At 37.8% G+C, this 27767-nt stretch overlaps 1 protein-coding gene across 6 annotated transcripts in view; it reads left to right on the top strand.

The window, feature by feature from the left end:
* TRAPPC9 (trafficking protein particle complex subunit 9) overlaps nt 1–27767 on the top strand; it is a 466059-nt gene that overhangs the window by 196487 nt on the left and 241805 nt on the right. For 4 of the 6 annotated variants that reach the window (XM_035561675.2, XM_035561676.2, XM_050708965.1 and 1 more), the window contains 2 exons: nt 12720–12873; nt 24219–24309. In XM_035561675.2, the coding sequence (XP_035417568.1) occupies nt 12720–12873; nt 24219–24309 (245 nt within the window). Of the gene's footprint in view, nt 1–12719; nt 12874–24218; nt 24310–25571; nt 25913–27767 lie in introns of those variants that run through there. The other 2 variants (XM_035561677.2, XM_035561680.2) reach the window with 2 other exon arrangements.

The following is a 27767-nucleotide window of genomic DNA, read 5'->3' as shown; positions in this document are numbered from 1 at the left end:
CTGGAGTGTTCTCAAAATGGAGTGATGATGCCATAGTTTTTGACAGGTTGAGACAATTTTCAGAAAGAGAGAGGTTGGGAAAACACCATGACAAAAAGTAAGTGTTGCTTCTCCTCTTCCTCTGGCTTCCCTAACCCTGGAGATTCTGGCCCTCTGGAGTATGTTTTGATCCCAAGCTGGATTCCAACTCCTGAAATATCTGCAAAGGGCTGGACAAAGTACCTGTGCAGTAGCATGAGGACGGAGCAGCGGGTATTAGTTTGCTCAGCTCTGAGAATGGCTCGAGAGGAAGAGCCCAAAGCCTTGCAAATGAGAATTGATTGCACTGTTGGTTCCCCCCCCCCCCAGTGTTACTCGTTTTGATGGCGTTTGTGATTACGAGCCAAAACTATCATCCCTTTTTATTGTCACTCACATTACAGCCTGCAGTTACGGTGGTGATTTGATTTAGTGATTTCCTGCATTCTGTGTCGGTGTATGGGCTTCTGCAAGAGAACGGTCCAACCGACAAAATGTGTGTAGATAGCTAATTGAACAATATAATAGCTAGGAAATAAAAATAAAAAAATTAATAATAATAATAATAAATAAAAACAAACAATCAAAAAAAACCAAAAAAAACAAGAACAAACCTATTCTTTTATGACTTTATACTCAATTATTCATCATTAGAGTCTGGGATATATAGGAATGAAGGCTGCCATTTAGCACATTTCCTAACACCTGGAAGTAACTTGATTTACAATTAAGAAAACTGCTTTTTTTTAGTAATGCCAAAACTCTTAATGTGCTATTTTAGTGACATGTCGTACAATGTGTCATGTGCTGATTAAAGTGAATTTTTGTCCTTTTTGGGATATTATTCTAATGTAGTCTAGTCAAAGAATTTCATTTAATTACATGTGTAATACAACTTTCTGCCTTTTACTTAATTGGTCTCGCCTACGTTGTTTCTGCCTATTAGATGATAATTTAGCAATTTCCAATTTGTATATCCCTGAGGGAGGCTCAATGGGAATAAATGGGAATAAAAAATCTCTGCAGCTTTCTTCCTCAATTTACTGCTTGATGGCATCTCCTTTCTAGTTGTATGGGAGAAGCAAAATGGGGAATAGTAAGCAATAAAAAAGGAAATCCTCTGTATAGAAAGCTTTGTATAAAGAACTTGCTTTCAGAACAAAGGAGATTATGTAATATTTCACACATTTTTTATATACCAGTATTATCCATATTTACTATTTTCCAAGAGGAGAGAGGGCAAATTTCCAAGCAATTTCCGTGCAATGCTGCATCTGAATGGCAGGCTTGGGCACGCTTTTACTTATAATAATGGGGCAGTTCTTACGTGTAGTCACCCAGTGAAAAGCAAATGCTAAATATAAATGGTGCTGAATGCTGTGTTTGTTTACAGTATTAGACACTTAGTACAGTATATATAAACCCAATTTTAATTATATATACATATAAACTGTATAATTGAGTAACTGAGGGTAAATTAGTACATCAGAAGTGTGAGGACTTCTCAGCTGTGAATGGGAAGGTTCGAAAAACTACACAATTCTGGGGTACAGTTGGTCTGGTAGTACTGGCCTGGTGTTTTGGGATTTGCTATGTTAAATGGTTGTTGGTAGATGGGGATAAATTTATATTTTTCATTTATTTATTTGTCCTAACATTGTGTGTGTGAGTGTCTGTGGCCTTCTATGTATTTGGTGTTTTTGGCTTCTTTACAGGATGGGGGAGCAAGGTGGGACATGATGGTTTAAGAAATAAAAATGTTGGTTGTATATATATACACAAGTGAATTTCAGCCCTCCAATTGAAAAGAATTGAAAACAATAATATATATATATTTTTTTTCTGAACATGTAGGATGAGACTATGATTCCTGAACTGGGATTTAGTTTCAAATTGATGCCTGAATCTAGATATGCCTCCATATGTTTTTATTATATTCGGCAAAATCTTGTCAACAAGGGGAAAGTATATGCACTTTCCATAAAAGAGATCTTCAGTCATTTTTTTCTGTTTCAAAACCTTCGAATTTTACCTTGCAGTTTGCCTTTTTTTTTTTTTAAAGGAAAAATCTCTTGAAGAAATTTAAATAACATCTGCTTCTCAGCTTTTATTGTCTGTAAAGGAATATTACAAAGAAACAGAGATTCATGTAATTTTGATTAAAATGTGTTCTTAGTTCATAAAATTAAGATTAGACAAATGGAAAGACTTTGTAAACTTCTAGGTGAAAAGTAATGCTGAAAAAAAAATTACTTCAACATTTACATAATTTTAAAAATGTTACCAAAACTTCTAAATAACACCAAGATTATTTTTACTTGAAATAATTCTTCTTCAGTTTATGAAACATTGAAAAGATTAACCTAAAAATATACATATTTAAAGCTAGCCGTTTTTGAAAAATAAGTTGAAATGGACATGAATGAAATACTTAGGTGGAAAACTCCATTATTTCTTAATCCCGATACTGTATTCCTCAGTTTAGGAAGAATACTTTCTCTTAAAAACTAATTAAATTTTTGAAAAAGCTTAATAGTGTACATAAAATGATGCCTTCTAATGAACTTTTAGTTGAAATTTTTTTGGTCTTTTGTTTCAAATTTGGAATTGTTCCTCATTGAAGGGCACTGCGCTGTCCATGGTAACATGGATGCTCTGGACGTAAAGAAGTTCTTCCTTAGGTTGGATATTAGGAATAACTTCTTTACTGAAAGGGTTGTTAGGCATTGGAATGGGCTGCCCAGGGAAGTGGTTGAGTCACCATCCCTGGAGGTCTTTAAAAGATGTTTAGATTTAGAGCTTAGTGATACGGTTTAGTGGAGGACTTGTTAGTGTTAGGTCAGAGGTTGGACTCTGTGATCTTGGAGGTCTCTTCCAACCTGGATGATTCCGTGATTCTGTGATGTCCGTCGAACCTGAAGGGCCCTCACATCCAACACCACGACTTGACCGTTCTCGACTTCGAAGTTGTGCTTTCCCTTCCCTCCAATTCCTTAGTGAAGAAATCTGTTGTTATCTAAGAAATGTGTGCACCTGCAAATGGTCCCAAACATTGGTGTCGCTGCCCTTTCCCTTGGGGGCTGCAGCTCACGGCTCCCTGGATCAGAGGGCACCCGGCCGGGCGGTTTGATGGGATGCGGCGATTTCCCAATAGGAACTCACACTGGTTGAGTTTGGGCTAAAATAACAAAGATCTTCAGATCTGTGCTCGTTTTCTGAGGTGCTAATAAGGCAAATCAGGCGACTTGTACCACACAGCAACGTGTGGGGCAAAATGCTCAAAGGCAGCTCGATACCAACATGTTGAGATACAAGGGAAGACAATCCCAGCTCTGGATCCAGGGCTGCTTGAGGCTGAGCGATATTAGCAATAGAAGCAGCGCTTTGCCTTATAAAACCTTATCTGCTGGGCAGAGGGGAAGCGCTTTGAGGCTCTGACATAAGCATTCATTAAGGATTTAAGTGTTGACAAGACTTGGTAAGGCCAGTGCGGTCTTCCAGGCTGTTGCAGTGCTCAGCGGTTGATGTTATTTTTTGAAAATAGCCTTCCTTCGAAGCCTGCTTCTAAATGCATGCGTAGGTGTTTCTGGGGGAGGAAACGTGGAAGGAAATTCTGATATATGCATTGTTTTCTGGTGGAAAAATACCGTTCATGTGCAAAGTGTGTGTGAGAGAGGGAGATGGGCACGCTTTTAATAGTGCTGAGCAATTGGCTGCCATGGCTTGCAGATCTACCCAGGTGAAACTTATTCGTGGGGAAGTAAGATTTAGGGATTTTGTGATCATAGAACCTGGCAGTAGTTATAAAATAAGCTCTGTAGGTCAAAACTCGTAGACCTACAGTGTGAGATGTTCTCTATAGTACTGGTGGTTTGTATTCTGAAACTGGGTATGTGCTGATTTGTCCAACTTTTCTTTTTGGCAGGCTAGTGTAAGGATGGTGTCACCAGGAGACTTGTTTTTGGAACCTGAGAGTCTTTAATAAAATCGGTACAACTCCTTTATGTACCAAAAGAATCAACGAGGCTGTGGCAAAAGAAACATTTTGAAGTCCATAGTCTGGGCTGCCTTGCTTAGAAGAGTCTTCAAGGAGCTAACAGAGGAGTGCTCTGAAGAGCTGTTGTTGGTTTGTAAGAAATCCTGAAAATGTGCAGGCCACGCCTGTGATCGAAGTATGCAGGTTATAGATCTGTAAAGGGAAATGGCTTGGGAAAAACAGACTTGGAAAAGAATTTGGTTATCAGAGCAAATCATCCCAAGGTGAACTTTTATTGCAATGCTCTGCGGAAAAGGGCAAATGATAGCTTTGTATATTAATACAAAAAAGACAAGAGAGTTGAATATAAATGGATAATTTACTATAAATGTGGAGTCTAGTTGTATCTTGAAGTGATAGTCCACGTCAAAATGTGTACACTTGCACGCTGAGCATTCATGCATCCTATCACTTTACCCCACAAATGTTTGAATCAGTTCCTTTATGAAAATCTGGCATGTAAAGCCATGCATCATTTCATTTCCTCTTGTGTGTCACTGAGATGGACTGCTTCATGTGTGAGTGATTTCTCTATCGTTTTTCTGGTGTTCTGAGCACTCAGTTTCTCTCGGAGTTTGGTTTTGACTGGCGTCTCAGTATCTTCTCTGAAGACGACCTTTCAGGTGTGCAATGTGTTATGGTCACGTTCCTTTAGAAGAGGAATAATGCCGGCTGTTGTGTGACTTGCTGGGAACTTTTAAGCCTTTTCTTTGAAGAGAAAGTGAGTTGATGATCCAGTTACATCATGTGCAGGTGGCCCCGAGACTCCTCCGAATGTCTTGGTGTCCTGCACAGGTCCTACACCACCGTGTACCTGTGCTATGCCCTGGGACCAGCAACAACCATCAGTGTGGGGACAGGGCAGAAAGCAGGCTGTGAAGTGATCTGCTGGTGATTCCTGCTCACAGTACTTCTTACCAGTGTTGCTGGTTTCTTTGAGGTGTTCCAGAAGGAGAGACACCTGGCATTTTTGTCCCTTGTTCCTTATTGCTAGGTGTGTGCAGTGCTGGTAGGAAGACAAAGCTCGGAGCAGGTGAGTACCTGTACTCTGCAGTACTGCAAAACTCTCCTCTGCTTCAGGCTACAGGGAAAAGATGCTCTAAACATTACAGATACTTGCCTTATGCTAGTGTATTTTTTGCTTTACTTTTTGGAGTGGCCAATCTTCTTGATCTCCTGGGAGGACAGAGGGAGCTGGAATGAGAAGTGGGCGCAATTGTAGAATTTTTTGGTCTCATGCGTTCTATCTGGCACAAAATTACATGCTTTTAAATTTACACCTTCTCTTTTAAGCCTTCTGCCCCAAAACAGCAGTACTGAATTATACAAATGAGTGACTGAATATGAAAATACACCTTTTGAAATGTATTTCTCTGATTATTAATATTCCACTGTGAGAGATGTAGGAGGTACAGTATGATATTATTTTGGATAATGATAGGATGACAATCCATGCTTAGTTCAGATTTGATTTAAAAAAAAAAAAAGGAAGAATATTCAACCCAGTCTTTGAGCATTATCATGGTTACACTTTTCTAGATTTCTTAACTGAGTAAATGGCTATCGACTGTCAGTCTCTAATGCCCCCTCTGGAAGTTGGTGTATTTATAGAGCATGCTATTACCATTATTATTATTCTAAATTTCTTATTTCATTACGTACCTAACAGTTTTGCTGCGTGGCGATTGCCACAGAAATCCAAATCATTTAAATGGGCAAGTGAAAAAAAAAGAAAAAAAGATGCAAGTTGAAGCTAATTGTTATGCCTCTTCATTTCCAGGTTATGGTTTTCAAATTCAGAGTTAGGAATTGAAAAGTGAGATTTGCAGCATGCACAGAATAATCTCATTAAAACAGAAGATTTATGTAGCTAACTCTCTCTTAACACTGTTCTATTTTCAAACATTAAATTATATACAGAGGAACTGTTCTTTGCCAGTTTAACTTTTTATCATCTGAAATGTTGTGGATCAGATAAGTGTAAGCTGTTGAATTTTACAGACTTCAGCACTATAGTTTGACTTTCATCTCCTCTTCAATTATTTTAAATAAATATTTAAGTTCTAAATGCAAATTTTTTAATTTAATTGACCTTTCAAAGATTAATGGAAAAATTTATCTTTTGCTCTGCATAGTTCAGATATTAAAGCAATCCTTTTTCTTTATGAAGTCAGTTCTAGGCCAAGAGGAGAGATCATTACTTATGGGTCGCTTGAGCTACTTAGTTTTACAGTTGTATTTTATCATAACGAATGAAATATAGATGGCACTTGTAAAGCATTGAGATATTTAGAAGTAAACACAAGATATATGTTAATTTGGGTTACTTTCTCATGTTCAGCTGGTGATACATATGTATTAATTTCACAAGAGATTTGATACTTGAGGTCCCTCTTAGCCCATAACTTATTGTATACTGGGGTGTCACTACTCTGCCTTTCTTTATATAGAATAGGACATAGAATGGGTTGGGTTGGAAGGGACCCTTAAGGATCATCCAGTTCCAACCCCCTGCCATGGGCAGGGACACCTCCCACCAGCCCAGGTTGCCCAAAGCCCCATCCAGCCCGGCCTTAAACTCTTCCAGAGTAACACAAGAACACTAACATGCTTTAAACCTCCTTGAGCACATAACAGTACCATCAGCATGTGATGTACTAAGCAGAGAATGAATATTCCCTCTTTACTATAAAAAAGTGATGTTTTTTATTAAAAGAGGTGACTGTCAAACATCAAGATAAGGAGAACAACTGACTGTCCCTCTGACACATTAATTTCTAGGGTACCATTACCTGTATACATGATCCAGTCAAAAACTGTCAAGCATTTGGCTGTAATTTTGATATGATATATACCACATTTGACTGCCTAGCTAAAACCAGGGATTTTTCTACATCATGCATAGGGTAAAAGTAAAAAAAAAAAAAAAAAGAACTAATATCAGCTAATAATAAATAATAATAATAAACTCCTAATATCTGCTGCAGTACTTTTATTTAGGGTGGAATTATGTACTCCTGAAACATGATGTTATAAAAACTGTTTTACTGAGATTGTACAATGGTAGAATCCTTTTTTGTTGTTGTTTGTTTTTGTTAAGATTTTTTGTTTGTTTTTGTTTTTTAATTTTCTCTTGGAAGTGAGAAGCAGTAGTATCATCCTCACTTGTACCTTTTCCTGAAATTTAAGGTCAGTGACAATAGAGGGACTATTCACATACTTATATATATATTCACATACTGTATATATATATAAATATATGTATGTATGTATAGAAGCATTTTGAGTAAGTAATAGTAATCTGGCATGTCTCTGTGTCCCTACTGTCTCCTTTAAAAGTAAGGAGAATGAGCAGGAAGCATAATACTGAATAAGGTCTCTGACTGCCTCCTTTCAGCTTCATCACTGAAACGGCTTGCAAACTCATCTGTGGGCGCTACTATTTAAATAGGTAGTTAGCCACGAGGAAGAGTTTTTGGGTTCCTGTTACATCCTTTCTTCCTAAAGATAATTGAATAAGGGCTATCTCTAGATTTTTATTCTTCCAACCTCAGCAGCGATATTTTATTTATTTAATGGAAGCTGAAATCTAGTTACAGTACCAGACTGCTGCATTTCTTTTAATTCCCTATCTGCTTTTAACCCTGTTTTATTTGGTGAGCATGACAGATGTAATTTCACTTCAGATACTCGTCCTCTTACAAGAGATGAGGACATCAGCTCTGCCAGGCATCATCACTGCGGGTAGGGGACGGCTGGGACAGACCTCCATGGGGCAGGGGTCTGCAGCACTGCAGGCAACGCTCCCTTGCTGACTTCCCCACCTCTTAATTTCATCTGCTGCTTCTCTGAAACTGGGGGGGTTCCTTAGTTTTAACGAGGGATGGATGTGTGCAGGACTGGCTCCGGAGTAGGCACGGTGGTGTTTGCAGGAAGTTTTCTTCTTTATATAAAGTCCTTTTCTGGTGTGCATTTTATCATCAGGACGGGGTAGTATTTCCAGTAAAGTTGTAACTCAGGATATGAGAAGTGGTGAAATGAACCGTCCGGTGCCTTTAGCAGCTCTGTGCTGGTGCTTTACGAAGACTTGGGATAACTGTCATTGAAATGGCTGCTGCGTACAGAAGGTTTGTCATTTTTCCCCTGTAAGTCATCCTGACAGGTGACGTGAGATGATACGGAGCAGACGTATCATCAGCATTGCCAATGAGCTGACCTTTTCCTCTTCGTTCGCTTAATTTGTATTTGAAAAATTTGCATCCCTGTAAGGATGCTTCCTTGTCTGAGTAGCTGTCACAACGGCTTGGGCTCGTTTCATGACAAGACCCAGTAGTTTCAAACCACGATTGTTTCATTATTCATGAAAACTTCGGTTATTTTATCCCTCCTCCCGCACCAGCAAGGTTAGCCAGAGAGAAACAAAACCTGATTTGCATTGCAGGATTGCCTATTAAATATTTCGATATAACGCAGTGTTTTTATACAAATAGCTCATGATTTATTTAAAACTCTCCTTGTAGAAAATGGGGATAGCTACCCATGAGGCAAAGCAGCTTAAAATGAAACTCCAGTCCCTTTTCCCAAAGCAAGTATATGTTTAAGCTTTTGGGTTTTAAGATCTTGTAAGTTTTCCCTCACACCTAATTACTGTGAAGGGCAAGGTACTGGGTATGCAATTACCCTTGCACAGTGTGAGCAATCGTTGTCATAGTTGTTGACAATAAATTGAATGCCTGTTTCAATCTCAGTTGTCTTTTTTTTTACTTTTATCTGTAGAATCTCTAGGTTCTTGTACATTGCAGCAAGCAAGGACAAATATGGGGAGAAAAGAGGTGCAAAGAATTCTTGAAACATAGATTGTAAAGAACTGAAGACAGAAGTGAGAAAAGACTTTTACAGCTAAAATACGTTTTAGTTTCATTATTTTGATGCACACAGCACAGTGACAAAGTTGGATGATGTTCAAGACGTTGCCTTTCACTGCCTTCTGCTGCATTTGGGTTAAAACCCATGTGATCTCTACAGATCACTTAAAAATGAAAAAAAAATCTTTTCTTATTTGGTGATCGTAACCCAATGTCCAGCTTATCTGTTTCTCCTTCAGTCAGCTGTCTTCAGGCATTGTTCATCCCTTCGTTCCTACTTCACCTGCATCTCCTCATAGGAGGAATCATCATATTAAAAGTGAAGAAGCTGGGTTTGTGTAGGGGTAAAGATTTTGGGATGAGTGACTGATTTAGGTTAAGGTATTTATTTTTTGTTTTGATTTTTAGGTAAAGCCTTCCAACTTATTACACATTCCATAGGCTGAGGAATAAATACTTGACACAAAATTCAGAGACAAAGCTCCATATGAATATTTTTTAGGGAAGAAGGAGAATACCAATTGTGAAAGGTGCATATGCTTAAGAAATAGTTAGGATATAATTTTGTCATGCTGCACCTTAAGCATAACCTTACTCTTGAAAAATGTTATAATTTCTGTTTATTGTTTTCATATATTCTGCCTACAGCTGTATTTGTAATATTGTTTAGGGTGATATTTTCTGTCTGTAGTTCTCTTTTACTCAGACCTCTCGCTTTCCAGCAGGCGAGTATGTTGGGGGCATTCTGCTATTTTTTTAAGTGACGTGAGATGTCACTGTGTTAAAACACTATACAAGGTATAAATAAAAACATGGTTTTTAACAAAAACATTGAGGAATTAGTTCTAAGTACTAGGGGCCCTATTTACTTAAGTTACCATACCTTTGAGCTTAATACAAGCTATTTCAGAGCTTACAATGAAGAGTTATTAAGAAAAACCTAGCCTGTGTTCCTGAAGCTGATGTGAATTTGTTGTAGACTGTTGGGGGAAAAAGTGCTTACATGCATATTTCATTTCCAGAGAAAAAAAATTCCATAGTGCCAGTAATGATTCATTAACGGAAAAATGCAATCTCAATGTCTTCAATTAAATATTATTGGGCAGAAATGTTTTTCTAGTATACTATGCACTTAGAAAGTGCAGCACAGTAAATAAATGAGCTGTTCTCCAGGTCCATTGGCTGATGCATTCTAAATATGGTTGACTGTTCTGAAACTATGATAATTTGTTGCTGAAATGCAAATATTGGTAACTACCTATGAGTATTTATGTAAGAATTTAAGCAATGTAATATGTATATGTAATAGAAATTAAGTGCTGGATTTGCATCTGGTCATTTACCACCAAGTGACAAAGTAATATCAGAAACAAATTTCCAGTTGGATCTCCATTTTCCACATGCATTGCCCATGCAAAACCCAGGAAACTCCACCAGCATTTGCAGATTCATATCATGCTTAAAAACAGTAAGAATTGTTGTTGTTTTCAGGTCTGATTCTTTTTTTTTTTTTTTTTAAATGCACGCTGCAGATTGTGTCTAGGTGTTTTTCATTACATTCTTTATTTCTGGCTTGATTCCTGCAGTTACTGTGATATACTTTTGGCAGCTCATTTTAGCTTTTTTTTTATATATGCCCAGCACTTGATGGTCTTTGCATGCAAATGAAGAATTCTCAATGATCTCTTGCTGGAGAAAAAATAGCCAAGACAAAAACACCCCTTAGAGAGGAATAGATTAATTCCTCTGACTTCTTTGATTTTTAAATGCAAAGATGAGCAAAGACACAGTCTGCAGAGGAGGTAGCTTATAGAAAGTAATTGTGCCACCTTCGTCTCAGTGCTGTATTTCTACTTTTTAATGATGAAGGTAGAGGAACATGAATGTCTTCTCCTGAGATGTCAGTTTTTGCTCAGGGTGAAGCATGATGGGCCTATTTTATTTCATCTTTCCACAGTAAACCTGATAAGCTTTAGATTATTCCTTGTTATTTGTAATTACTGTATCTTTTCTCACTTTTTTTTTTTTAAGGTCAGCAGTCTCTTAAATTAATGCTAATTATAGAAAATCTCTTCTGGTCTGGTGGGATTTCAAAGTCCTTTCATGATGATTTCTGTGACTAGTGTTTTCCTTTTGGCGACATTTGGAATTTGTTTCCATCTTTGATATCTGCAGAAATAGAGAAAAGGAGTAATAATAACCCTGGGTGTTTTGTAAAATGCCTTTCTCATACCCCTTCTTTGATAGTAGTTGGATTTCCTCATGAATGGTTTTAAAAAGTAGTTGCTTGGTCTTGTGTTTTCCTTAAGAGCAAAGTCATCTCAAGAGCAATATATTTTAATTCTTCCCTAATTATTTTTCTATTTCAGATGATTCAGGAAATTAAAGCTGTTTTGGCAGCACAGTATATTAGATCCGCTATAACCACATTTCATGTGATGTGAGCTGCTCTAAATTCCCTTTTATATTAGATTAGTGATTCTAGTTTAACATATAAGTATTTAGTATGCATTATAGCATAATATATTTAATTTAATTTGCTTTTATGCCTCACCATACATTTAATAAAGCAATTATTTAACTATTTGCTACTGATGAATTAGACTGCGATATTGAAATCAATATTGCCTGTAAATCATTAACATAGATTAAGCAGGATTCAAGTATCTTCTCAAAGGAAAAGATAATGGTCATATTTGAGCCCTAGTACTGACACCATTTGGTCATTCCTTCCTGAGTTTTGTAAGGAAAAATTCCAAGGAAAAATGGAGGAAATGGGCTTGTAAAACCAGTGAAGTGCACATGGCTTTCTAAGCGTGTCAATTTTCATGTCAGGACACACTTCTATATAGAATCATAGAATCATTGAGGTTAGAAGAGATCATGAGGTCTCCATGGTCTTCTGGTCCAACCATCCCCCTACCACCAATGTCACCCACTAAACCATGTCCCCAAGCACCACATCCAGCCTTTCCTTGAACACCCCCAGGGACGGTGACTCCACCACCTCCCTGGGCAACCCGTCCCAATGCCTGACTGCTCTTTCTGAGAAGAAATGGCTCCTCATTTCCAACCTGAACCTCCCCTGGCACAACTTGAGGCCGTTCCCTCTAGTCCTATCACTAGTTACCTGTGGGAAGAGGCCGACCCCCAGCTCCCCACACCTTCCTTTCAGGGAGTTGCAGAGAACAATAAGGTCTCCCCTGAGCCTCCTCTTCTCCAGACTAAACACCCCCAGTTTCCTCAGCCGCTCCTCACAGGACTTGTGTCCCAGGACCTTCACCAGCTTCGTAGCCCTGCTCTGGGCATGCTCCAGGGTCTCGATGTCCTTCTTGTACTGAGGGGCCCAAAACTGAACACAGTACTTCGCTTGTGTGTAACTTTTAATAGTACATTCATCAGCATTTGGCCCAATTTTGTTATTTTTTTTAGCAACTGTTAAGCACACCAGGAGCATTTACACACCAAGAATAAAGGCAGATGGACACCTGCACAGCCACAGTGAGGTCAACTAGTTGCAACAGCAAGGCAGATACCTTCTGCAGTACTCACAAAGGCATTAAGATGCTAATTGATTATTTTTTTAATCTTATGATCTTGAATGGACGGACTTCTCTTTTCAGTAGCATAAATCATGCAGGTTATTTATCAGTATATAGACCACATGCCCGTGAGACAAGTACAGTATAATATTGTAGTGCTTGGTTTTACAACGCTCTGCCTTTTCTGCACAAGTAATATTTGTAAAATTGTCATAGTGAAACTCCTTTTTTCTCCTCTTTCTTTTCCTTTTGTTACAGTATGGCTATCCAAGTTGACAAGTTCAATTTTGAGAGCTTCCCAGAATCCCCTGCTGATGGGACACAGTTTGCGAACGAAAAGCAGCTGGAAGAAGAAAGACAACAGGCAAAAGGTCTGGAGATTAACAGCAAGCTGGATATTTGCTGGAAAATTATATCCTTTCATAAATACTTGCTTTAAAAATACATAAATAGATGCCCTATGACATTTTATTTTATAATTCAACTCACTTTGTAGCAGTGTTACTGAAAAGAAAAGTAATTAGAACGATGAAGCTTGTGATAATTATAGACTGTTTAAGGTTAATTGTGCTGTATATTATTTAGATGATGTTTGGGTCTTACTATAATGGCTTTGTCTGAATCATTGAGCCTGCCACAAACCCTGTGTGTTTCTCCCAACATTTAGGGAACTGAGGAAGCATAGTTAGGGTTGATGAGTAGTAGTTTCATAGGGTCAAATTTTTCTGTTCTCTTCCCCACACCATGTAAGCGAATCATAAAGAGAGATGTGAAGCTGGTTTTAAGAGTTTTCATATATTTAATTAAATTTGAGCAAATCAGAACATATTAGAATAATTTAGTTCCAAGTCCTTTTAATAGATGCCGTTGTATATCTTATCTTGGGTAGCTGTTTTAAGGCTTAGAAAGGACTTCAGTGATGACTTAGTCATCCTAAACATCAAATCCTCTTAATTGTTCTAAATGCAGTAGAATATTCCCTCATTATTAATAATAAGAATTTACATTAAGAAGCTTTCATATACATTCAGTTTATAGTGAGAATAAACCAATGGTGTTTCTGTAAATTACATTACTTCCCTAACTCTTAATGCTTTGCTTGTTGGAAATACGCTTTTTCATGATTGCCATCAGGGAAACATTCTCTGCGGCCAACAGCCCCCCCAGCCATGTGTTGATACTCGGCATCCTTCAGGAGATTTATGTTTTTCACTCAGATCATCCTCACATTAGTGTGATAATGGTTGGCAGGAAATGAGAGAAGAGTGGCAGTCAAATCATGGTTTATCTTTAGAGATGCCTTTTTGTGCTTTTAATTGTACTTTTATCTAGTGATCTGCAATGATTTTTTTCTATTCCTCATTATTAAGGCTGCACAAAGCTGTACAGGATTAGTCAAAGGCAAAACTTGAGATATAAATGAGATTCCTAGTGCCTAGTTCCATCCAGGCTCCCTAAGCAACATTTCAGAAAGAATTCCATTTATGCAAAAATGTCAATATTTAATCAGAACTCACTTAGAAAATTTCCCTGTTACAGAAAGATATAAATATCCTTTGATAGCATAGTTGAATTCTTATGTTGGAATTGAGTGCATAGTTTTAATAATTTTGTCAGGGTGTAAAACTACATTCTCATTAATTTCTGTTGCTGAGCAACACTGTTTACATCCATGCCGTGTTCTGTATTTGAACCCAGCTTTTGATACCCAAACCGTCATGGCTGGCATGTAAATCTGCCATGTAAATGCGTGAACTCTGTGTGTTGAATTCAGTGCAAGCTTTACTTTCTGTGCTCTTAAGATTTATTATGAATGTTTACTTTGTTCCTAGAACCAAAGCTATTCTAACCTAAGGTACTGAATTACACACAGGTCTATGCTTAAAAATTCTTGAAGAAACTTTTTTCATAGAATTACAGAATGGTTTGAGTTGGAAGGGACCTTAAAGCCCATCTAGATCCAACCCCCTGCCATGGGCAGGGACGCCTCCTACCAGCCCAGGTTGCCCAAAGCCCCATCCAGCCTGGCCTTGAGCACCTCCAGCGATGGGGCATCCACAGCTTCTCTGGGCAGCCTGTGCCAGGGCCTCACCACCCTCTGAGTGAAGAATTTCCTCCTAATCTCTAATCTAAATCTCCTCTCTTTTAGTTTAAAACCATCCCCTTTGTCCTGTCATTATCTTTCTGAGCAAAAAGTTGCTCTCCGTTTTTATTATAAGCCCCCTTTAAGTATTGAAAAGCTGCAATAAGATCACCCTGGAGCCTTCTCTTCTTTAGGCTGTACATCCTCAGCTCTCTCAGCCTTTCTTCACAGGAGAGGTGCTCCAGCTGTCTGACAAACCTTGTGGCCCTCCTCTGGACCCTCTCTTAGCACATCCACATCCTTCTTGTGCTGGGGTCCCCAGACCTGGATGCAGTGCTCCAGGTGGGGTCTCACAAGGGCAGGGCAGAGAGGGACAATCACCTCCCTCCCCTGCTGCCCACCCCTCTGGTGATGCAGCCCAGGATGCAGTTGGCCTTCTGGGCTGCAAGCACACACTGCTGGCTCATGTCGAGCCTTTCGTCCACCAAACCCCCCCAAGACCTTCTCTGCAGGGCTGCTCTCAATGAGTTCTTCTCCCAGTCTGTCCTCCTGTCTGGGATTGCCCTGACCCAGGTGCAGCACCTTGCACTTGGACTTGTTGAACCTCATGAGGTTCATGTGGGGCCACTTCTCCAGCCTGTCCAGGTCCCTTTGAATGGCATCCCTTCCTTCTGGCTTATCAACTGCACCACTCAACTTGGTGTCATCTGCAAACTTGCTAAGGGTGCAGTCCCTCCCACTCTCCATGTCATTGATAAAGATATTAAACAGTACTCGTCCCAGAACAGACCCCTGAGGGACACCACTCATCCCCACCTCCACCTGGACATGGAGCCATTGACCACCGCTCTCTGGGTGTGACCTTCAAGCCAATTCGTTATCCACTGTATGGTCCACCCAGCAAATCCATCTCTCTCCAATTTGAGATCAGGATGCTGTGTGGGACCTTGTCAAAGGCCTTACAGGAGTCCAGGTGGATGACATCAGTTGGTCTTCCCTTGTCAACTGATGCAGTGTTCTAGATTTCATGTCCCAGGTAGAATCAATCTTTCTGATCATTTTATTTCTTATGGCAACATTTAGGTGCAAACAGGTGAAAAAAATTAAAAAAAAAAAGAAAGCAACAAACAGTTCTCCTCTCACTTCTGCTAAGTTTGAGAAACTTAATTTCTCACATTTCTGAGACAGCTGTCCTTCCACCAGACTAATTTGATACTGGCCAGCAGATTTTATTTCAGACACACTTGTGGAAAGATACGCTGAGAAATGGACAGATAGCTTAACTGTGTAAGCTTTGTTTTCCTTCAGAGGCCTGCAGCCAAGAGATAAAAAGAATTTGCAGAAATGCAAAGGGATATAGTTGTTTTTATTCCTTACTAGAGAAGGAATTTTTGCAAAAGCCTTTAGAAAGGTAAGAAAAAGCAATCTCTTTGGTATCTGCCGTTATTGAACCATGTTGAGCTCTCCAGCTAATCTTTCTGTGCTAAATATATGCATGAGAATATATGTATGCTTTAGGGAACAGAGTTCAGACAATTTTTTTTTACAAGCAGTCTTGTATTGTTTATGAGGGAAGGGGTATATTATTAAATTTATTAGAAATAAATAAAAACTGATGTGTGCTTCTGTGAATACAGCAAAGTGGAAAAATGAGTTGTCATGGTTAGAATTTGAGAGATTCAGTGTTCATAAGTAACCACAGAAAAGTTGGTAAGTGTCTCCTGCGTCAAGTGTTTTTATATTTAAAATATAATTCGATATGTGGTAGAAACAGTGTAGAAGGAGAGTAACTCAATTTCTTACACTTTTTAAGGAAACTAACGTGTTGGTAAGAAGCTTACAATTCCTTAAATTATTACAGCATTTGGTTGATGTTATATGAAATCATCACACAAACAAAGGTTTCAGATTTAAGTGTGTGGATGCCATTGAAAAGAGCAGAATAGCTCAGTTGGAAGGGACCTACAAAGATCATCAAGTCCAGCTGCCCTGGTGCAGCATTCTACCATTCTCATGTGTCCAACTTTGTTGCCCTCCTCTAGTTGCTTTCAAGGACCTTTTGTTCAGGATGTAGCGAAAAATTATACAGAACCCCTGCAGGACCAAAAATAGTTCCCAAATAATGAGGATTTCAAGTTGTGTCTGAATGTCTTGAGGAGCATCAGGAATATCTTCCAGTACGAAAAGCACATTTTATTCATTGAAATATTCATTGGAATATTTTATTCATTGAAATATGAAATACATTTTATTCATTGAAATATTCAGGGTTTCAAGTGATGTTTTTTTTTCAGTGCTTCATTTGTGAAAGTATTGTAACGCTTGATCAATTTTCATATACTTTTGGAGGGCTGAAGGCAGGAGGTAAAGACAACACAGTATATTATTCACTGTAACCTCTGTATATTTTTGATAGAATGAAAATTAGTAGGAAAATAGACCTTCTTCTGTGAAAGCTTGCTGCCATGCTGTTTCAATTAAGAAAAATTCTGAAGTAATTTAATGTAGAGTGTCATTGAGATTATAGGTGTATTGAGATAATTTAAATTAAGAACACGCTGTCTTGTTTTTTAGCATCTGGTAGATGGCATCTGGTATCAGCTTAACAACCAAGGTTTGTTGTTTTAACACAGGATTTGAACAGATGGAGCACATGTAGTATTAAGGTGGCTAATATTTTCAACTTATGCTTCTCTTCATGTTTTCTAAATATTTTTAAACAAAATTTATGTTTTCTGCAAGGAACTTCTATGCATTCTGTCTTGTGGATCAAGGCATCTGTACTAAGTGTTCTTTAAAGTTTTTAGTGTGCTGTGTCTGTTGCTTAGTGCTCTGTCTTTTTGTGTTTATACCGCTACTCTGTACCTGGTTTCTTCAAACCCCTGAGCGAAGAAATATCACATCTGCCCACGTGGAAGATGAAGGGTAGGTTAAATTTCTCTTTGTGCTCTTTACACAGTCCTTGTTAGACCCACCATAGATTACTGCTTGTTAGAATATTCAATTAATCTCTACCATCTACATTTTGACTGAAGAAATTCAGATATGTTCAGAATCATTTCAGAGAATTTGGTCATTTTCAAGTGATCCTTGTTTTTAGAAAAATATGCAAGGATTTATCAACGTTCAGCTGACTGAAGGGATTTTTCATAGGGATCACAGAAAGGTTTGGCTTGGGATAGCATCAAGGAGTTATTTATGCTTTAGTTTTATATCTAGTGTTTTTTGGCATAACTTGCTGCTGTTTTTTGAGTGGTCTATCTCCATCCTGTAGCTCTGGGTGCCTCTTTTTAACCCTCCTGATCAAGTGAGGTAAGAACACCTTTGTCAGCAGACTGGCTAGTCTACTGAGTCTGGATTTAAGCTTGGTACTTCAGAGGATGGACAGCAAAGTCTCAAAAGTAGTGGGAGAACAACAGAAAAGAAACAAGCATGTGTGGGAGAATGTGGATGCCTGAATTGCAGAGACGTGGAAATACTTTGGAGGGCACGGATGTCATTCAGAGCGTTCTTGACAAGGTGGAGAAGTCGATTGGAGCAACCAAACTGATTTCAACAACAACAACAACAAAGGAAATTCTTGCACCTGGAGTAGAGCTGTTTTGTGTGTCAATATAGGCTAGAAACTAGATGGCTAGAAAAAAAGAACATTGGGTTCTGCAGGACATCATCATATGCTCAGTGTTGCACCCATGTATTGATGAAGGTTCTCTCTGTTCCGTCTTGCACAGATGAGAGTATAGCCAACAAGTCAAGAGAAATGGCTGTTATCATCCCCTTGGCACTTCTGTGTCTGCAGCTGGAATACTTTGTACTGTTTTGATGTCTGAGTGTGATGGAGATACTGAAAATATGATGTAGGAGGGCACCAGCGTGGTGAGGGGGCTGCAGCACACGATATGTGAGAAGAAGCTGAGAAAAACAGACTCTTTGGCCTTTGGTTTCCAGAGAAGCTAAGACTGTGTTGGGATATGATTGTTTTCTTCAGGCACCCAGGGGATGGTTGTGGAGGAGACCGAAGCAGACCCTGCGAGATGCTCAGTGCAAGGATGAGATGACTGTAGCAAGTCGCAGCCAGAGAAATCCCAGTTAGGTACCAGGAAGAAATCTTTTCACAGTGGTGGCAGTCCAGCAGTACAATGGGTTGTCCAGAAGTGCTGTGGAATTGCTGTTTTTGATGATACTGAAAAACTCAGGACAAGACCTTGAACAACCTGATGTAATTTTGATGTTTTCTAGCCTTTGAGCATAGGCTCGGACAGTGACCTCCAAAACTGGCTTCCATTGTGTGATTTGTGCAGCCATGCGGTAGAAAATTCCTCTTCCTCCCCCTGTCTCCTGCTCCTCCCAGGTTTGTTTTCAAATGGAGAAAATTTCTGATCTTTCTGTGAAAAAAACACTATTTCAGTGAAATGAGACGGTAAGGTTTTGGATTCATATTCATGAAAACATTTGGAACCTCACCCTAACAGCCTATACAAATGAAACTTCCAGTGCTACCTTAAATATCAAGCTCCATTTTAACTTTTCTAATAGTTAGACTTTTTTTTTTTTTCACTTCAGCATTAATTTCTGTGATTTATATGAAGCCTGTCCTATTTTAAATGTTTTCTTACAGGTTTTGAAATTGCAGCCTATGTCTCCTCTGATTTTTCTTTTCTATATTTAAACCTAATTGCCAGCTTTTTTTTTTCTTTCTTCAAACCAGATTTTCTTTCAGTCATATTGCAATGTTTTTCTCAATACATGGAATCCAAAGCTGGAAGCAATACTTCAGGTGAGGTTTCTCATGAAATAAAAGCTACATCTTCCATGTTTCAGATATGATGCTTGCTCTGAGAACAATATTTATCTTCTTTTCCAAGTGTCCTATATCTGATTGATTTTGAGCATATAGTCCAGCATAACCAGCTGAATAATTATCCCAACTTTCTTTTAAGAATTTGTTGATTCCTTCTAGTTGATACTTGGAAATTTTCTTCGTTTAATTTCATCTAATGGATTTTTGTAAGTTCCACTCATTCATTAGGTTTCTGAACACTGACGTCTTTTCCAAATACATAAATTTTATGAATGTTTTTGTATTTCATCATCTAAGTAGCCAATCAAAATTTTGAAATGGTTATGTATTGGACAGAAACTTGAGTCATCTCATTTGATATGCTGTCTGGGTTTGACAGCAAACCACTGGTAACTGTTACTGAAATTTACTTTTCTATTTGTCTGTTCAGCTTTTGATCATAATTATGAATTGCCAGTTATGAGAATATTGCATGTTGTGGCATTTTTAAATCATTATAGATAGATTTCCTAAGAAATACTTTATTTGGATGGAGCTTTACGTTCCCATACAGCTTCTTAGCATCAGCAATTGTTTGCAATAGTAACTTTTAAATTTAGGAACCTTAATAACTGCATGTAATTAGTTTTAGTAATAAAGTACCACAATAATAGTAAAACAGAAAGCTTAAAATATGACTAAGGCTACTGCTGTAAGTAAACTGTGTTCATTAATCATTTAAATCTGTTTTTCATTAGTATAGTCTTATTTATGAACATGTGCTAATTTGTTTATGATTGTGAGCATGCTTCCACCTGTATTTATTTGCAAAAGAACTCAGAAATATGTTAGTGAAAATAAATCTTTGTAGAAGGATGCAAGGTGTGGAATGCTGCATAGCAGAGAAAAAAAATCAGTAATTTTAATACGGAAATTGTTTTTAAAACTCTCTTTTATTTTTAAGCTGCAGGTTTTAGGTAACAATGTGGAGTTACAAATGTAGGCACCCAACTGCACATTAGGCAACCAAGTTGGTGTAAAAAACTAAGGTTTTCTTAGGGAAATAACTAATTCATTTGATTGTCATTCAGGTTTTTAGTATGAAACAATATAAATTTCATATGAATAGTATGAATCATAAATATAAAATTATATTTATTTAATATATATTTATAAATATAAATGTAGTATGAATCATATACAGTCTGTTTCTAAAAAAAAGTGAAATAAAGGTATCTACTCTGTAAAATTATTATTATTATTTTTTCTCAATAGTATCTGGTAGTTGTGTATTCATTACATCCGAGGCCCGCATTGAAACTCATTTTATTGTCCAGTAGACAAGGTCTTGCTTGAATTGCCAAGCGTGAGTAGTTGCAGTGGAAACTGGAAGTCATCTATTTAATTCCAGACTGATGCATGTGCTGTTAAAAACAAAGAATTTGCTCTTAGAATTGAGGCCTGGGTGAATGGTGAACGGAGGCTTTTCAAAATGGGACTTCTATGGAACAGCAGGTTTGTGATTGCGGTGGCAGGTCGTGAAAATGTGTGGAGGTTTATTTTGGGAGATTTAATCTACAAAGTCAGATTTGTGGCTCTTTGTGACCACTAGGCGTGCTCAGACCATCCCACCACACCGAGTTTCTCTGTGATTCTTTGGTGATTTTTGACTTTGAGGCTACCTGGCAGCAGAGTTTTACCTGGTCTGGATGCTTAGGGAACTTTGTGGGCAGTATCTTAAGTGCCTGTTAAAAACCAAGCACTTTGGGGATTTGCTGCCAAGGGAAAGCACGTTTTCTGAACCAGTCCGTGCAACTTGGACATCAATATTGTATTTGAGTCTATTTTGTCCTGAAGACGGTGAGGTTGCATGGATTATGGAGTAATTGAGGTTGGAAGGAACCTCTCCAGGTCTGGTAGAACACCCTGCCCTGCACCTTGTGTCTGTTGCCCCTCTTCACGCTACTCTGTTCCTCCAAGAAGAGTCTGGCTCCATCTTCTCTATACTCTCCCACTATGGCAGAGAGCAGTAAAATTTCTTCTTAGGCTTTCTTCTCTTCTCGAGACCAAACAAACCCCGTTCTCTCAGCTTTTTATGCTGTGTGCTTCGGCACTCCAATCATCCGGGAACTCAAGGGAACTTGATCCAGTAGTTTGGTGTCTTGTAGGTGTCTTGTACCCAGGAGCAAAAACAGGATGTGGAACTTAAAAAGTGTGGAAAGGTAATTTTTATTAGTTGATCTGCATATATATATTTAAATCACTGTAAACATTTGCCATAGGGTGGGAATAATGGCTTAAATATAGACTTTCTTCTGAATATTGTACTCACTTGGAGGAACTTCCCATATTTTTATTAGTGGTCTGTTGCAGGAGTATCATGTGCATAGCAAAATATTCTGCATCAAGTTTAACAGGTCGTTGGCTATAGAAATAATCTGTGGATGTGTTGAATTTGAAATTGCAAAAATGTGTTTTCTTTATGAATACATGGATCTGTTTTGATAGCATTTACCAATAATAAACTTTGGAGAATCACCTTTTTTATAGTCATTTTATAACGGTATCTGAGGCATTAAGCTTTCCATGGAGCTTTAAGCAGTAAAAATTTGTAATATTCCAGGCACCACTGTGAGCCAGTTGTAAGTAAATTACAGTTAAGTTAGCTTAACATTACGGGTAATGGCAACCGCTCTGTTTTAAAACTTCTTTAAAATACTGCCTTTTTATTAGTGCTTTCTCTCGCTTATATTCCTTAGATTAAAGATGTGATGACAGAATTATTTATCTGCTGTGTCTATAAAGCACTCCAAATATGTATTCTCTATCTTGGAGTTTGGTTTTTGGCAATTATTCTGTTGTGCTGGTGTCCTGGCTTTTATTTTTCAGCAGCAATGTTTTTCTGAGGTGGCAGTCTGCTGTCCTGAATTTTCCAAATAGGTGGGTTTCTGTAATGTTGTTTATGGCTTTCAGATTCGTTAGGGTTTGTGATTTCTTCATTCGTAGTACTTTTAGGGAAATTAAAGCTATTTAATACATTTTTTTCAGGCCATAATGAGGATTATTGAAAAAATTTTTGTGAGAATGCTATAAATTATTGATTTCCTCATTTATCATCTCCTTGAGCTCTCGAGTCTCAACTATTAGCTGTTTTTAGTCTGAGGTTTCAAGATTTTTTTTTAAACCCTCTGAAGAATACATAAAATTATGTCCTGTGGTAGAAATTAGTTGTTTTCAGTACCTGTTAATTTTCTTTTAAATGACTCAGATGAGAACGTACTTCATCAGTCTGATGATGTGCCTCCCTTTTCAGAGTTTTGCAGAAAAAGAACTGATGGCTTTAAGGAGTTGTTTATAAAAACTCATAGATTCGTCTATCTTTGTTTATCTGTTTCTGGGAAAGATGGCTCCAGTTCTTTTTGGAGTAGTTGGATAACGCCTCGAGGCATCTTCCTGGGAGTTCAGCCTGTAACTATGTTGGGACAGCACTCCACCTGTGCTTATGATGTTTGAAGATTAATAAGTTGGATAAGGAGAATTTTTGAGAAGCTCATGTGCTGAGCACTGCTTGCTCCACGTCCGCCTCTTCCTGAAGGTGAAATACCTGAAGGGGGGGCACAAAGAAGATGGAGCCAGGCTCTTGTCAGTGGTGCCCAGTGCCAGGACCAGAGGCAGTGGGCACAAACTGGAGCTCTGGAGGTTCCCTCTGGACATCAGGCAGCAATTCTGTGCTGTGTGAGGTGATTGAGTGCTGGCACAGGTTGCCCCGAGAGGTTGTGGAGTCTCCTCCTTGGAGACCTTCAAAAGCCACCTGGAAGTGGTTATGGGCACATAGATGGTCCCTTCCAACCTCAACCACTCCGTGATGCCTCTCAACCTACCTGAGAGAGGAGCTTCTTGCAGTACAAAATTGTGCCGAAGCCAGTCAGTGCAACTTTGGAAAAATATGAAGAGGTTCTAATATCTGTATGTCCTTCAAAGCCCTTTGTATTCAGTGCTCTTCTGAAATCAGAGAATTAGAAAAAAGAAATCCAGTGCTCTTCGACAAAGACGTTTCCTGATGCATCTCACCTTACTGTTAATATTTACATTATATATCATTTTAATATATCATTTATAATTATTATTATTATTATTTTTAAATGGAAAGCGATGTTTTTGTGTTCCATTGGATATTGCCTAACCTTTTATATCAATGCTTGTGTAACTTGTTTTGAAGCCCTTTAAACATAGAGATTCTGTTTTTCCCAACAGTTGATTTCAGTTCTCTGCTATCCTTAGAGTAAGAATATTTTTTCTCATTTCAGTCTGAGCTTGTCACTGAGTTCACACAGGACTGAGTAGAAGGGAAGCCTGCAGGTTACATGCCCGTGCGATTCTGGTTTGATGTTTGCCCTTCATAGAATCATTGACTGGCTCGGGTTGGAAGGGACCTTAAAGATCAAATAATGACATGGTCACTAAATTCTCTACCATTCCTTGTATGTCCACCGAACTTGCACCAAGCCAATATTCAAAACTAACCTACCTCACATTTGTTCTGGTTTGTATTTTATCTCTTTTTGTTTCCAGATTGTCATTTTGAATTGTGATCCTGCACCACATACTTACAGATTCTGCATTTTTTCCAGATTTTTTTCCCCTTGTGCTGTACTATTATTTAGACACTTTTTACCTTTGCATATTTATATTTAATGCTCCTCAGTGGAATTAAATTTTTATATTCCGGAGATACAAATTGCTCTAATTATTATTGTTAGCCAATTTACTGACTAATAAAACTTGAACCTTTAATGAATCTTGAAGTTGCAGTTTTGATTTGCAGTAATAAAATTCGTGTGTGCTACATGCTCTTTTTCTCTCTGAATCAAAGTTTTCCTTAATTCTAATTTACCCTTCCTTGAAGCGTGAAGGAGAAGCAAGTGTGGAAGGCGTTCTCAATCAACTGGTCCTGGAGCATCTACAGCTAGCTCCTCTCCAGTGGGGTGAGTAATGTCAAAATCTACTGATGATCTCTTCTGAGGACATACTGGTTTGTAATTTCTGGCGGCATGAGACTGGTAATGTTTTCATTTACTGGTACTCTGTGATACAGAAGAATCTGCTAGGATTTTTTTTCCCTTTAGATATTTTGCTTAGCTGAATATAAAAGTAAAATTTATATCAATTTTATTTTAAGTATCGCTGTTCAGTGATGGTATATATGAAACCTGAGTATGCACTTTTTCCTGTAATTTGCGGTCCGAGTTGTTTTGCAGGAGAGGTGGCTGCTGCTTAAATTTTCTCTTTGCCTGACAGTGCGTGTTTTTAAAGTAATTTCTCTAAAACGTTTTTATACAGAATTGCAATATTATTTGTGATATATTTCTCATCATAATCTAGACATTTGCATTAGTATCTTTTTTAGTAATCTTAGTAAATCTTAACTTTGCATTTAGAGTGATGTTCCAACATTTTAATATTCAATTAATTTAATTTTGAAGAAGTGTGATAATTTGACTTGTGCCTGAGGTTCTTAACAAGGCTTGTGTAGAGGTTTTGGAAAGTGGGGTATTTTATCCCCAACCCTTCTATTGCAGTGATCGGTTACAGAAGTGCCATGTTTGTAAGAAAACTGTTTTCAAAGTCTTTGTTTTAAAAGCAAATTTAACTCTATGCTCCTTGTTCTAATTAATTTGATAACTCAGAGGGGACCACTTTTAAGGAGCAATGGTCCATCAGCGTTGTCTGAGTAAACTTAAAAGACCACAAATGCTATTATTTGCATACGTTTATTCTTTCAAATGTTTTTTTTTCCAAGCATACAGACCATTGTCAACTCATATGCCAAAATGTGTATGCACCTGATATATAGATGGGAAGGCTAAAACTGGTAGTATTTTGAATCTGTTGTGTTGTAAACACGTCGAACTTTAAACATCTGTCTCTGAAACCATGCTTACCTGGCAGCTGTTCTTCAGAGGATTCAAAGATTTGGTAGCACTTGCTTGAATGTCTGTCTTTGGCAATTTGGTCCTCATCAGTAAAACAGGCAGCTTGTGTCAGATGGGTGTTGTCAACTCAGGTCACTTGGGAGTCATTTTAGCTCTACTGAGTGCCATTGACCTTCAACAGGTTTGTAGCCTGGGCTCTGGGCTTGGAAATATTTCCATGGCATTTTTGCATGGGAGATCATCTTAAGGATGAATTCTTATTCTTCTTAATTATTTCTTTTTTAATTTTCTTGGTTTTCTTTTTTGGTTTTCAGTTAACTGCCAAAGTCCACCTTACAGCGTCTAAGTAAAAGAGACTTTTGGAGGCATGGGGCTGCATTCGCTAATCCTGCCTAAATGGTGATTTTCATTGATATTTTGGTGCATTATGCAGAAATCGTGAATGTAGCACCGATTTACAATAAAATCCAATTGCCTGTGCAGTTGGTAATTTCTCATGTTGTCGCTTAACTCAGAGTTGCAGTTGCTGTAGTTGTCAGAACATATGAACACCAACCAACACTCTGTGATGTTCTCTGCCTCATACCTGTAAATTCTTCCGATTTTACTTGAAAACAAAGGCAAAAATGAAAATAAAAGGCAATGGAGAAATTTCAGTTTCTTTTAATCAGCTATAACTTTGAGTATTCAGTAGCTGAATCTTTGCTACCTGGTTTCACCACCGCATGGCCAGGTGAAGCTACCTGCAGTCATCTTGAGGAAGCTACTGGGGTCCTTCAGAAAGACCATGGCAGTGGCAGGCTAATTTTGATTTTATTAGTGTATGAAGGAGGAATTAAAAGATTGTCTTTCAGTTTGGTAGGTGGGAATAACAAGGATTTGTTGGAATGTCTGGACAATCAAGAATGAGTGTATGTGTACACATCTTTAGGCAGTGTGACACATTGTCCTTCAGACTCTAAATTTTAGCCAGATTATGTTTCCTACTCAGCTGTTATAGGCAGAGTAAATAAAATGTTATGTTTCAAATCATCTAAGATGTAATGCGCATTCTGTTTTCCTGTGTTTCTTTTCCTGTTGCTTTGAAGTGATAGAAACAGTGTTTGTGCTTGTGTATGGTTTGTTATAGACCTTAACTATCTTGTACAAATCAGCTTTTTTTAGTGATGGTGGTCTGTACTGAATACCAATATTGAGATAATCTTATGCAAGCTATCTTAAACATTCTGTGACCGTTACCATTTCTACTTAAAGAACTGTCATCTTAATATGTATAATTAACAAGGCAGTATTTTACAAATGTTCTTTTATCATCCCGCCTCTCTTAATTTTTTTTGATGTTATTGATAAGTTACTTTTAAGAATAATGTAATATGGCAGTGTCGGCCACTTGAGTTTTTTTCCTCTTAATCATCATACTGTTTGTAGTCAGAACCTTGCTTTGCTTTGAGCTTTGCTTCTCTGTAAGAAAGATGAACTATCATTTAAATATGAACGTTCTTTATATTAGCCATTGTTGTAATACAACCTTTGAATATATTGGCTAAGAACTGTTGCCTTAGTGTTGTATAACAAAATTGATCCTATGATTATTCAAAGCTTTTCCTATATTGATGGTTACACTGAAGGGTTTACTTTATTATAAGGGCTCACACTGAAACACGAATGAATATTTAACATGGTTTTGATTTAAAAAAATGACTGGCTCTTGTTCAAAATTATAAAAGCCGGACTTCAAAATTTATTTTAAATTTGACATAATTTATATTAGAGTTAATACTGCATTTCTAAAATTATAAAAGCCTATTGAAATAATTTTTCATGTAAACTTGACAATCCTGTCTTTGTTTCACCAAATGCAACGCAAAGTGTAGAATTAAAAGTTAGTGGCAGTGAAGTTTTGGTCTAAGGGTCAGAAGTCAGCTCTGAGGGTTGTCAGATGGAGGAAAAAAGTGGCTCTTAGTGGACACTGTGGGTTGTGATTTCATATGATTAAATGACCGGGGAAAGGAAAAGTATTTAAAACATAAGGAATCGTAAAAAAGAAAATATGTCAAAGGCTAGAGAGGGAGAGTTCTTAATGTGTTGTTAAAATTGATTTTAAGATTTAGGACATCTCTGTAAAATGAAGTTGTCTATTAGCGAGGTTAGTAAATCATACGTAATTGAAAACCATGATCTTGCTCAACACCAGCAAGTTCAATGTTCTCTAAAATTTATGACATATTTTCTTTTTATTGCTGGGCAACAAACCAAGTGTAGGAATAGATGTGGTTTTAAGGTGCATATATTAATATGATCAAATCAAGGAAACAGCCTGAAAAGTTTAATGAGAAGAACCAAGACTCTTCCAAGGCGTACATATGTCATGCGAGTCATGTGGTTTGATTTGAAAACGATCAGATGGAGGCAATTGTAATTGCTTGCAGTGAGATATTTTTTCAATCTTTATTTGATTTATGTTGCTAAGTTTTGCAAGCAAGCAAAATTTGGAGACCAAATACTTATCA

The sequence above is a fragment of the Cygnus atratus genome, chromosome 2 (assembly GCF_013377495.2).
Source record: "Cygnus atratus isolate AKBS03 ecotype Queensland, Australia chromosome 2, CAtr_DNAZoo_HiC_assembly, whole genome shotgun sequence".
Classification (NCBI taxonomy): domain Eukaryota; kingdom Metazoa; phylum Chordata; class Aves; order Anseriformes; family Anatidae; genus Cygnus; species Cygnus atratus.
Note: the sequence above shows the minus strand (reverse complement) of the source record. Positions and strands in the feature narration are given on the sequence as shown.